Source organism: Chrysemys picta, chromosome 12 (genome assembly GCF_011386835.1).
Source record: "Chrysemys picta bellii isolate R12L10 chromosome 12, ASM1138683v2, whole genome shotgun sequence".
Lineage (NCBI taxonomy): Eukaryota > Metazoa > Chordata > Testudines > Emydidae > Chrysemys > Chrysemys picta.
This window is the reverse complement of record NC_088802.1, coordinates 23,185,863-23,198,904: the sequence shown is the minus strand read 5'-3', so window position 1 is coordinate 23,198,904 and position 13,042 is coordinate 23,185,863. Positions and strand designations below refer to the sequence as shown.

At 45.7% G+C, this 13,042-nt stretch overlaps 1 protein-coding gene across 1 annotated transcript; it reads right to left on the bottom strand.

The window, feature by feature from the left end:
- Window positions 1-7,863: 7,863 nt before the first annotated feature.
- LOC101932206 (olfactory receptor 11G2-like) lies at window positions 7,864-12,568 on the bottom strand. The gene is made up of 3 exons (XM_005310266.2): window positions 12,512-12,568; window positions 10,284-10,359; window positions 7,864-9,602 (listed from the first exon to the last, which is right to left on the bottom strand). The coding sequence occupies exons 2-3, from the start codon at window positions 10,311-10,313 to the stop codon at window positions 8,655-8,657; spliced, it is 978 nt and encodes a 325-aa protein (XP_005310323.2). The 5' UTR covers window positions 10,314-10,359; window positions 12,512-12,568; the 3' UTR covers window positions 7,864-8,654.
- Between the last annotated feature and the right edge of the window lie 474 nt (window positions 12,569-13,042).

Here is a 13,042-nt window from a genome sequence, read left to right as displayed (position 1 = left end):
CTCTCCTGCGGTGAACTCAGAGGCAGAGGAAGGGGAGGAGCTGGGCAATCATGGCTGAGGAGGGAGAAGGAAACCACCACCTTGCAAACCCTGGAAGTACCAGAACAGGGCTGCTGCATCACAGGCCCCTGTGAACCCTACACACACACAAACACACACAGAGCAGTGCCCGCATACACACACTGATTCCTGTGTACTCACACAGTGGTACACACACACTGATCCCTACACACACAGAGAGATCCCTGCACACACACACACACACACACACACCCAGAGCGATACACACACTCTGTTCCCTGCACCCACAACACACACTCTGATCTATGTGCGCACACACTGATCCGTGCACACACACACACACAATGACACACACACTCTGATCCTGCACACAAACACAAATTGATCCCTGCACACACAGCAGTGCACATACACACACACACACTGGTCTCTGCACACACATGACACACGCACACTGATCCCTGCACACATAGCAATGCACCCATACACACACACTCTGATCCCTGCACACAGACACACACATACACACACACACACACAAACACACACTGATCCCTGCACACACAACAGTGCACACACACACACTGGTCTCTGCACACACGACACACGCACACTGATCCCTGAACAACGATCCTGCACACGTAGCAATGCACACATACACACTGATCCCTGCGCACACACATAGCAGTACACAGACACACACAAAGCAATGAGAACACACAGTGATCCCTGTGCACACACACACACACACAATGACACATACAGACACTACTCCCTACACACACACACTGATCCCTACACACACACAGAGTGATACACACACTGAGCCTTCACACACACAGAGCAGTGCACACACATACACTGATCCCTGCACATACACACACACACACACACAGAGCGATGAACACACACAGTGATCCCTGTGCACACACACAGCGATGAATACACACAGTGATCCCTGAAGACACACACACAACACAAATTGATCTCTGCACACACACACATAGCGATACACACACACACACACTGATTCCTGCACACACACGTACTGATCCCAGCACACACACACACACTTGTGTTACATACACAGACACACACACACAGAGCCTTGCTGTATACCCACCTTAGACTGCCTTCTGCTTTTTCAATCCCTGTATGTGAATTAACCTCCCAATTTTTCCATGTGCTTTTCCCTGTGCACTCACTCTGAGCATCTGGGTAGCTTTAGCCATTTTCCTTTTGCTGTTTAAAGCCCCGAGCCCAAGATCTGTGCAAATAACAGGCCTGTAACTGGAAACAGGTTTGAAAGTAACAGCCGTGTTAGTCTGTATTTGCAAAAAGAACAGGAGTACTTGTGGCACTCTAGAGACTAACAAATTTATTTCAGCATAAGCTTTCATGGTCTACAGCTCACTTCTTCAGATGCATAGAGTGAAACACATAGACAGAAGATATTTATACATACAGAGAACATGAAAAGGTGGAAGTATGCATACCAATTGTAAGAGGCCAATCAATTGAGATGAGCTATCAGTAGCAGCAGAAGAAAAAACTTAGAAGTGATAATCGAGATGACCCATAGAAGGTGTGAGGAGAACTTAACATGGGGGAAAAAAAATTCGATTAGTGTATTGACCCAACCATTCCCAGTCTCTGTTTAGACCTAAGTTAATTGTGTCTAATTTGCATATTAATTCGAGTTCAGCAGTCTCTCTTTGGAGTCTGTTTTTGAAGTTTTTTTGTTGCAAAACTGACACCTTCAAGTCTGTCACTGAGTGATTAGAGAGGTTGAAGTGTTCTCCCACTGGTTTTTGAATGTTATGATTCCTGATGTCAGATTTGTGTCCATTTATTCTTTTGCGTAGAGACTGCCCAGTTTGGCCAATGTACATGGCAGAGGGGCATTGCTGGCACATGATGGCATATATCACGTTGGTAGATGTGCAGGTGAATGAGCCCCTGATGGTGTGGCTGATGTGGTTAGGTCCTATGATGGTGTCACTTGAATAGATATGTGGACAGAGCTGGCATCGGGCTTTGTTGCAAGGATAGGTTCCTGGGTTAGTGTTTTTGTTGTTTGGTGTGCAGTTGCTGGTGAGTATTTGCTTAAGGTTGGGAGGCTGTCTGTAAGCGAGGACTGGTCTGTCTCCCAAGATCTGTGAGAATGAAGGATCATCTTTCAGGATAGGTTGTAGATCTTTGATGATGCGCTGGAGAGGTTTCAGTTAGGGTCTGAAGGCGGCGGCTAGTGGCATTCTGTTATTTTCCTTGTTGGGCCTGTCCTGTAGTAGGTGGCTTCTGGGTACTCTTCTGGCTCTGTCAATCTGTTTTTTCACTTCAGCAGGTGGGTATTGTAGTTTTAAGAATGCTTGATAGAGATCTTGTAGGTATTTATCTCTGTCCGAGGGATTGGAGTAAATGCGGTTGTATCTTAGAGCTTGGCTGTAGACAATGGATCGTATGGTGTGTCCTGGATGGAAGCTGGAGGCATGTAGGTAAGTATAGTGGTCAGTGGGTTTCCGGTATAAGGTGGTGTTTATGTGACCATCGTTTATTAGCACAATTGTGTCTAGGAAATGGACCGCTTGTGTGGATTGGTCTAGGCTGAGGTTGATGGTGGGATGGAAATTGTTAAAATCATGGTGGAATTCATTGAGGGCTTTTTTTCCATGGGTCCAGATGATGAAGATATCATCAATGTAGCGCAAGCAGAGTAGGGGCGTTAGGGGACGAGAGCTAAGGAAGCGTTGTTCTAAGTCAGCCATAAAAATGTTGGCATACTGTGGGACCATGTGGGTACCCATAGCAGTGCCGCTGACTTGAAGGTATATATTGTCCCCAAATGTGAAATAGTTGTGGGTGAGGACAAAGTCACAAAGTCATTGGCACCTTAACAGCAGGATTGTCTGGCTATGTGGACTCTCTCCTCAGGCCCTATGCTACCAGCACTCCCAGCTATCTTCAAGACACCACTGATTTCCTGAGGAAACTATAATTCATCGGTGATCTTCCAGAAAACACCACCTTGGCCACTATGGATGTAGAATCCCTCTACACCAACATTCCACACAAAGATGGACTACAAGCCATCAGGAATAGCATTCCCCAATACCATCACGGCAAACCTGGTGACTGAACTTTGTGACTTTGTCCTCACCCACAACTATGCGTTGTAGCTACCAAATCTCTGTGCGGTTTGGGGATCGGACTTCCTTAGTTGCCTTTCAGAACAGATCTGGCCCGGTATCCGGCTCTCCATGTATACAGAGCGGCAGCATATTTATTTTGGAAGGTTTGATTTGTTTTATAATTTTATATGTTTAAAGGGTTTTTTTTTTCTTCTCTAATGAATAAAATCTGTTATCGATGCGGTTCTTGGTCAGTGAGTCATGTCTGTCCATTCCCCTACGCAACCATCTGCGTGTCTGTCTCCTTAACTACTACTCCATGTCCATGATGTGTCATTTATTTCTCTCAGGAAAGTAAATTGAGATGGTCACTAGTCAGCTCTTAATCTGACTACCTGCTCAGCCGCCCTTGGCTACGACAGCCTGATGTGTGGCTGAGCTGCTCGGCCGGCCTGCCTGCCCAGGGCCGGCACCAGGCACCCAAGCACATGCTTGGGGCGGCACCTGGTAAGGGGCGGCGGGGGGAGCGCAGTGCGGCATTCTGCGGGGGGGGGGCGCTCAGCGGTGGGGGGCGGCGGCGCTCGGCGGTGGAGGGGGGTTCCAGCAGCACTCAGCAGTGGGTGGGGGCGGGCTCCGGCGGCGCGGCGCTCAGCTGGGGGGGCGGCGCGGGGCTCGGCGCTCGGCTGGGGGTGGGGATTCCGGCGGCGCTCGGCGCGGGGGGGGTGGGCTCCGGCGCTCGGCGGGGGGGCGGCTCAGCTGGGAGGGCTCGGGGGGCGGTGCTTTTTTTTGCTGCTTGGGGTAGCAAAAAAGCTAGAGCCGGCCCTGTGCCTGCCCCACCAATGCAAGGAAAATTCCCCAGATCAAGCAGATCCACAGTGAGGTTTAGGTGCCTAAGTCCAACATTTAGATCCTCCAAACCCCCCTCAGCTGCCGCCTCACCTGGTAGGTCCCTAAGTTATGGCCAGTGGGCATGTGCCAGCCACCTCAGTCCTGGCTCAGTCTAAGCCCTGGCAGGATTCACAAAGGAAGCATTCCCCGCCTAGCTCACCTGCAGGCCCCAACCCGGTGGGCGTGCTCAGAGCGTGCCCTAGAATGCACCTCCTGGCTCAGGCGCCTCACAAACACAGGCAGCAGAGGAGGAGGGGAGGCTCCTGCGTTCTCTAGAGCTCAGTAGCTGGAGCGCTCACCCGGGATGGGGGAGACCCAGGTTCAGATCCTCACTCTGCCTGATGTGGACCAGAGACCTGGCTCCAGCTCCCCCATGCTAGCGCCCTGCCTGCTGGGTGATGGAGGGAGTGGGGGGGTCTGATCTGGGTCTTTCTCAGCCTCCTGTGGAAGCTGCCCCACTGGGTGTCAAATAATCACACAGCAGCGAGCTGGTGGGACTGTATGGGCCAGTGGTCAGGGCACCCAGCCGGGAGGAGGAAAGTCAAGCTCAAGTCCCTGAGCCAACGACTGCTTCATACAAAGTGGAACAGGAGAGACTGAGAGCCAGCCCCTGTGCACAGCCTAATGCCAGTGGTAAGGGCACTCCCCTGCACCGTAGGGGAGCTGCGGACAAGTTTCTGCCCACATCATGCAGAGGGGGACTTGAACCGGGGGTAGGGGGCTTGAACCGGGGGAGGCGCTCTGACCCCTGGGCTAATGGTTACCGGGGTGGGGGGGCGGGGAGGGGTCTGCCGATTCGTTTTCTGTGAGAAGGGCTGATCTGGCTGCGGCGCTGTCATGGAGTCGCCTATGCCCAATCTCCTGGGAGTTTTCCGTTACTGGGCTGGCCCCAAGAATCCACACAGCTCCATGGGGCCAGGCTTCCACGGCTCTGAACCTGGGTCTTGGGGCGCCAACGATCCCTGTCTCTCTCTGGAGCTCCTTGCAGTGAGTCCAGCTGAGCCAGACTCCTGGGGGAGGCTTGTTCTACCCCTGTGGGGCGCAGTGTCCTCAGGCCGTGTCTGCAGCAACACCAGGCAGCCTTTTCAAACCAAGGGGACCCTTCATCAGTCCTCTGTCTACAGACTGGCAGTCTTCGGTTTAGCAGAGACACCAAAGCTGAATGGACCCTGGAGATTCAGCTCCCCCTTCTGCCCGAGCCCCCAGTCCTGAACCACAACCCCCACCCCTGTCCTAGCACTGAGATCTGAACTCCACTCTCTCAGAAGATGAGATAACATTTACTTTTAATTGCCTGGCTCCAACTTTTCAAGCAGGAACTGGCAGCAAACTCAGCTCAGTTCTTTAATTCGCTCCCCCAATGGCCCAAGTCATCAATACCCAGAGCAAGAAGAGTTCAGACATCAACACAAGCTAATTCCACCAAGGGATTTGCACTCTGGTCGGTATGATTTATTAAATGGCTCTAACTCCCGTGAAAGATACTGGATGGAAACACCACAGCGTTGGAAAGCTTCTGTTAATGAATTTACACAGCACAGGCAGTGGGTGCATGTCTACTGGTCAGAGAGTTGGACTGGGAGCCAGGACTCCTGGACTCCAGTTGAGTCTAGTGGTTTAGAGAGGGTGGAGAAAGAGTAGTCAGCACTCCTGGTTTCTATCCCTAGCACTGGGAGAGGAGTGGGATTGAGTGGGTTACAGCAGGGGGGCTGGGAGTCTGGAGTCCTCGGTTAGGGTTTAAGACTAGAGAGGAACCAGCAGATCTCTAGTCTGACCTTCTGTAGATCAGAGACCACCAATACCACCCAGCAACTGAAATTAGAGCAAAGTAGGACAGCCCTCAGGAGGCTAAACTATGATGCCACAGGCAGAGAACAGGAGGGACCGAGGGGCACCAGTGCCTGAGGCCCCCACAATTGCAGGGAAATAATTAAGTGAGATACACCCAGCTAATCCTGGCAAGTGACCCGCACCCACATGCTGCAGGGGAAGGCAAAACCCTCCCAAGGTCACTGCCAATCTGAGCTGGGGGGAAATTCCTTCCCCACCCCACACATGGCGATCAGTTAGACCCTGACCATGTGAGCAAGAACCAACCAGCCCAGCACCCGAGAGAGAAAGCTCGGTGCCACTTCAAAGCGTTGACCTGCCCCCCAGCGTCCCAGCTCCAGCTGTTGATGCTGATCCCTGATTCTTCAGCGGAAGGAGAGAATAACAAAAAACAAACAACCACTTCCTCCCAAAAAACAGAACCCATTTTGGGGGAGAGGAATTCCTCCTGATCTTTGCAGGAGACCAGCTGAAACCCTGAATCATGAACTTTTAGAACATCAGAGATGAACCAGAAGGGACCGTCAGGGCTGCCCTGCTCCCCACCACAAGTAACTCCATCATACAATCCCACACATATATTTGTCCAGCTCTCCCTTAAAACTAATTAAGTTGTTTGCCCCCCACAACTCCTATTGGGAGGTTGTTCTAGAATGTCACCCCTCTGATGTGTTAGAGAACTTCTCATTTCTGTCTCTGGCAATGGGAGGGGAGTGGGGGTCTAGGGGGTTAGATTATCATAGAATCATAGAACTGGAAGGGAGCTCAAGAGGTCATCTAGTTCAGTCCCCTGCACTCATGGCAGGACTAAGTATTCTCTAGATCATCCCTGACAGGTGTTTGTCCAAACTGCTCTTAAAAATCTCCAATGGTGGGGATTCCACAACATCCCTAGGCAATTTATTCCAGTGCTTAACCACTCTGACAGTTAGGAAGTTTTTCTGATGTCCAACCTAAACTGCCCTTGCTGCATTTAAGCCCATTGCTTCTTGTCCTGTCCTCAGAGGTTAAGAAGAACAATTTTTCTCCCTCCTCCTTGTAACAATCTTTTATGTACTTGAAAACTTTTATCATGTCCCTCTCAGTCTTCTCTTCTCCAGACTAAAATAACCCATTTTTTAAAATCTTCCCTCATAGGTCATGGTTTCTAGACCTTTAATAATTTGTGTTGCTCTTTTCTGGACTTTCTCCAATTTGTCCACATCTTTCCTGAAATGTGGTGCCCAGAACTGGACACAATGCTCCAGTTGAGGCCTAATCAGTGCCGAGTAGAGTGGAAGAATTACTTCTCGTGTCTTGCTTACAACACTCCTGCTAATACATCCCAGAATGAGGTTTGCTTTTTTGGCAACAACGTTACACTGTTGACTCATATTTAGCTTTTGATCCACTAGGACCCCCAGATCCCTTTCCACAGTACTCCTTCCTTCTGCAGTCGTTTCCTATTTTGTGTGTGTGCAACTGATTGTTCCTTCCTAAGTGGAGTACTTTGCATTTGTCTTCATAGAATTTCATCCTATTCAGAACATTTCTCCAATTTGTCCAGATCATTTTGAATTATAATCCTATCCTCCAAAGCACTTGCAACCCCTCCCAGCTTGGTATCATCCGCAAACTTTATAAGTGTACTCTCTATGCCATTATCTAAATCACTGATGAAGATATTGAACAGAACTGGACCCAGAACCAATCCCTGCGGGACCCCAGTCGTTATGGCCTCCCAGCATAATTGTGAACTACTGATAACTACTCTCTGGGAACGGTTTTCCAACCAGTAATGCACCCACTTTATAGTAGCTCCATCTAGGTTATATTTCCCTGGTTTGTTTATGAGAAGGTCATGCGAGACAGTATCAAAAGCCTTACTAAAGTCAAGATATACCACATCTACCACTTCCCCACATCAACAAGGCTTGTTACCCAAAGAAAGTTATCAGGTTGGTTTGACTCGATTTGTTCTTGACAAATCCATACTGACTGTTACTTATTACCTCATTATATTCTAGGTGTTTGCAAATGTATTGTTTAATTATTTGCTCCATTATCTTTCCGGGTACAGAAGTTAAGCTGACTGGTTTGTAATTCCCCAGGTTGTCCTTATTTCCCTTTTTATAGTTGGCCACTATATTTGCCCTTTTCCAGTCTTCTGAAATACCTCCCGTCTTCCATGCCTTTTCAAAGATAATCGCTAATGGCTCAGATATCTCCTCAGTCAGCTCCTTGAGTATTCTAGGATGCATTTGCAGACTGTGGTGCTCGGACTCCTGAGTTCTGTCCCTGGCTGTGGAAGGGGAGTGTGGTCTGTAACATACAAATATATCACCATGATTTTGGTCCCAGCTGCACAGGTGTCAATCTCTTGACATCACTGGGGTTGCTCCTGATTGCCAGCAGAGAAAAGGAGAGCAGAACTTTGCTCTCTGGATCTAAGTGTGATACCACATTTATGCAGGTAACAATCTTGAAATACAGCTACACAAAAAGGGCAGAGATGCGAGCCAGCCTCCCTGCACACACAATCAGTTTGCTCTCCTGTCCTCTGCATACACACATTTCCTCCAGCCAGGGGACACACACACACACCTCCCCCAGCTCCTGTTTGTGTTCTGATTGTATCATCAAACAGTTATTTTTATGCTACGAGTGACTCCTAGAGGTCATGCAAAATGCTGTCTGTGTTCCCCCTGCAGGATTGGAGTCAGAAACCCCAGAAGAGAAAGGCTCCATACCCCTCTGCCTACTCCAGTGACTGGCCAGTCCCTGCAGACTGGGCCAGAGCAGAACCCCCTACCGCTCCCTCAGCAGTGTCCTCCTCAGAGCCTCCTTCATCTCCTTGTTTTTCAGGCTGTAGATCAGTGGATTGAGCAGCGGGGTCCCCACTGCATAGAAGAGCGTCACTACCTTCCCGCTGTCCCCCGAGGCAGCCGGGTTGACGTACATGACCATGACGGAGCCGTAAAACAGGCCCACGACAGCCAGGTGTGAGGTGCAGGTGGAGAAGGCCTTGTGTTGCTTGGCCCCTGAGGGCAGCCTCAGCACTGCCCTGACGACTAGCCCATAGGAGGCCAGGATGAAGAGGACGGTGGTGAACATGATGAGGGAACTCAGGGCATAGCAGGTCTGTTCAGTCCGGGGAGCTGGGGTGCAGGAGGCAGCCAGTAATGGGGCCAGGTCACACACAAAATGATCCAGGGTGTTGGAGCCACAGAAAGAGAGCTGGGAGATGAGGGCAACAGGCACTATGAACCACAGGAAGCCAGAGAGCCAGCAAGAGGCCACTAGGGCCCAGCAAAGTTTGGGGCACATGAGGAGGGGGTAGTGCAGGGGGTGGCAGATGGCCAGGTACCTATCCAAGGCCATGACCACGAGGAAGAAGCATTCAGTGGCTCCCATGGAGAAGGTGAAGTAAAACTGCACGAAGCAGGCCTGGAAGGAGATGGGGATGCCAGGGGACACCAGGTCTGAGAGCATCCGTGGCACCGTGGCTGTGACATAGCAGATCTCCAGCCAGGAGAAGTTCCCCAGCAGGATGTACATAGGCAGGCGTTGGAGGTGGGGGTCCTGCAGCACGGCCCACAAAATGCACAGGTTGCCTGCCAGTGTCCCGGTGTAGGCGGCGGAGAGAAGGGCACAGAAGAGAGTGCGGCTCAGCTGGCCCATGGAGGAGAAACCCAGAAGGATGAAGTTGGACATCGGGATGGTGCCATTGGTAGGATTTATCAGGGGTCCCTGGAGCTGAAAGGAAACAATCAACAAGACACCAAGGTTCTACCCAGGGCTCTGGGAGGGGAGAGGGGTCTACAGTAGTAGGGAATAGTATGTGCACGCACACACACATATACATACATGCAAGGCGGGTCTCATTCCTTCCAGTAGGGGGCAGTAACCTTTGTCTGTCTCTTTCACATACACACACAGAACAGGGCTCATTCCCTCCAACGGGGGGCAGCAGTGACACACACATTCAGAGTCCTGCTCTCTCTCTCATACATATCACATTTCAAACTCCTTCTGGAATCTGACACGCAAGCTGGGTTTATTCTGTGTTTGTAACCCTTAGGACTGGATGAAGATCCTGCATTGAGGCATTCGTCCAGCTGTCTTGTTTGGGCAACAAACTCTTGCTCATCCTTCCATAGCTGGAGAAGCTCCTATGGACCAGTCTAGGATCACAGCAAGTAATGCTCAGAAAGCAGGGTGAGATGATTTAATGCTGCGCTTCAAGGCTAAAGTGAAATTGACTGCATTTTTAGGCACCTAAATACCTTTGAAAGTCTGGCTCTAAATCCCTTTTGGAAATTGGATTAGACTCCTAAACAATTTAAGTACCTTGGAAAATTTTACCCCCTATCTTTCCTCTGCTCTAACTAATGATGACACAGAATTGAATCAAGAGGACTTTTTAAAATTCCTTACCTTGAGTCTGGACAGATCCAAAGACGACATCAATCATGGATTGGCCCTAACAGCTCTGCAGAAGGAAAATCTAGATCTGATATAAAAAAAATCTCTATTAATATCAATATGATTAAATTTTGCAATCAATCATTACATGTGAAATGTTGAGAGTCAATTGAAAATTATACTATTTATTGATAATTGTATATTATATTAGTTATTATTGTGGTAGCACCTAGGAACCCCAGTCACGGACCAGGATCTCATTGTGCTAGGTGTTGCACAAACACGGTGGAAAAAGACAGTCCCTCCCCTAAATAGGTTTACACATTATATTTTCCAGATTAGATTAAAATAATGGATTATGAGCAATAAATTATATTAATTACAAGATTCAGAATGTATAATTAATAATCACATGCTATGTTAATTTTTAGATTTGATTAAAATGTAAAATTAATAATTATATATCAATTCCTATTTTTGATTAAAAGAAAAACTAACTATATAAATTCCTATTTTTACTTAAAATAATAAATTAAGAACTATATGTTATCAATTTCTACTTTACATTTAAATAAATGATTAATTATATATGATGTTAAATTCAATTTTGATTAAATTATAAATTAAGAATTATATATCATATTCATTCCTATATTCAATTAAAATATTAACTCATTAAATCCATAATGTATTGATTTCTAGATTCACTTCACATATTACATTAATATTTATATATCATGTTAATTTCTAGATTTAATTAAATATTAAATTAATAAGTACATATTGTGATGTTTTGCAGATTTGTTAAACATGCTACATTAATATTTATATACAATATGAATACCTATTTTGATTAAAATAAATGAATGCTATATTCTTATTTTTCATTAAAATAGTAAATTAAGAATTTTATATTATTTTTGTCTACATTTTATTAAAATATTAGTAAGTACATTTTGTACTAATATCCAGATTTTATTAAAATATTAACTTAATAGTGATATATTATATTTCCTAGAAGTGCTTAAAATATTAAGCTAACATATATAAATTTATAGATTTTATTAAAATGTTAAATTAAGAAATAAATATATTTTTAGATTTAGTTAAAATATTATATGTGTAGTTTTATTTTTAACCTCTAGAGCTGATTAAAATATTGAGTTATTATTTCTATATAGGACATATTTCTTGAATTAGTTGAAATATTGGATTAAGAATGATATATTACACTAATTTCCAGGTTAAATTCAAATATTCTAGTACTAAGTATATATGATATTAATGTATAGATCAGATTGGTACAATTCAAATAGAGAGATTGGAAATGTTAAATCAAATAAATATATTTTCCATGTATTTTAGATTTGATTAAAATAGTCCTACATAAATTCCAGGTTCCAGTCAAATCCAAAGAAGTATCTGCTCTGATCATCTGAGTGCAGAAAATATATAACAGATCAGAATCTCATCCACAAAGGAACTGTAAAATATGATTTTCTTTTCTTGCTTCTTTATGAAAGAGAAAAAGAGCCCACCCTAAAATGTTTTAAAGCAGTTTTTTCTATTTGTTTTTAACCAAGCCATATCTATTCTTACACTTACTTTTCTATTTATCTATCTGTCTGCCTGTCCGTTTAAAATGTAAATCTGCTCTTTAGTGGAGAACTACTGGGTGGCATAAGGAAGTTTACAGGGCACTCTTAACAATTTAGGCTTTAGCAACTGGTATAACTTAATGCAACCTTAGCTGATTTCAGCTTAGCATAAACCTATTCCTAATCAGTTTAAATTAAACCAGAGTAATCTGGTTTAAACTGAATTAAGAATAACCACACAGCCTTTTGCACTTATTTAACTATATTGGTTTAAATTCACAGCTTGAGTTATACTGGGACAATGAGATGGTTTTACTGGATAATTACTGGGAGAACTGGGGGATGTTTATTGCGAGCACTAACACCTGCATCGAAGAGATGACAGGGTTAGAATTTTAAAACAGAGTACCTTTTTTCCACCATGTTAATTACTCATTGGAATTGAATGGATGTCAGAATTATTATTATTTATGCACAATAATATCACAACACTAATTTAACCATAAATTCCTTTATTACATCCAAAGGCCAAATGGTATTTATACAGTTGCTCAAAAACATGCCTAAAAAGCCTAAAAATAAGCAATTTACTACATCCAAACAGTAACAAAACATTTATAAACATTTGATCAAGATACTTACAAACGGGCTAACCCTGGGGTGCTTAGATCCATATTGGTCGGCTCCAACGTGGTCAGCAGGTATTAGGAATTAAGCTTTTAAGAATTTATTTTATACCCTTCAACAAACAAGTGATGTCATTGACAATTACTGACTTCAGCTAAAAACCCTTCCCACCCCAGGTGCCAGTGTTATCTCAAAAATCAGGGCCTATGTGAGCCTAGGTGCAAAGGAAAAACTGTTGGTCAGCAAGAAGGAGAGGAAGAGATAGGGAGGAAAGGCCTTGGGGAGAAAGAAGGTTGGAAATCTTATCTGGATTAAAACTGGAAATAAGGGTGAACTGTTTCAAATCGTTTTTTAGCTGAACTCAGTAATTGGCAATGACATCTATTGTGGGCTGTTGCAGAACCTCTCCCCTCTGATGGTAAGACACAGAGCCAAAAAAGGGAAACCCCATCATGCAATCACACTCCTACATTTCTCTATCTCTCCCTCAAAACTAATGAAGTTGCTCCCCCAACAACTCCTATTGTGAGGCTGTTGCAGAACCTC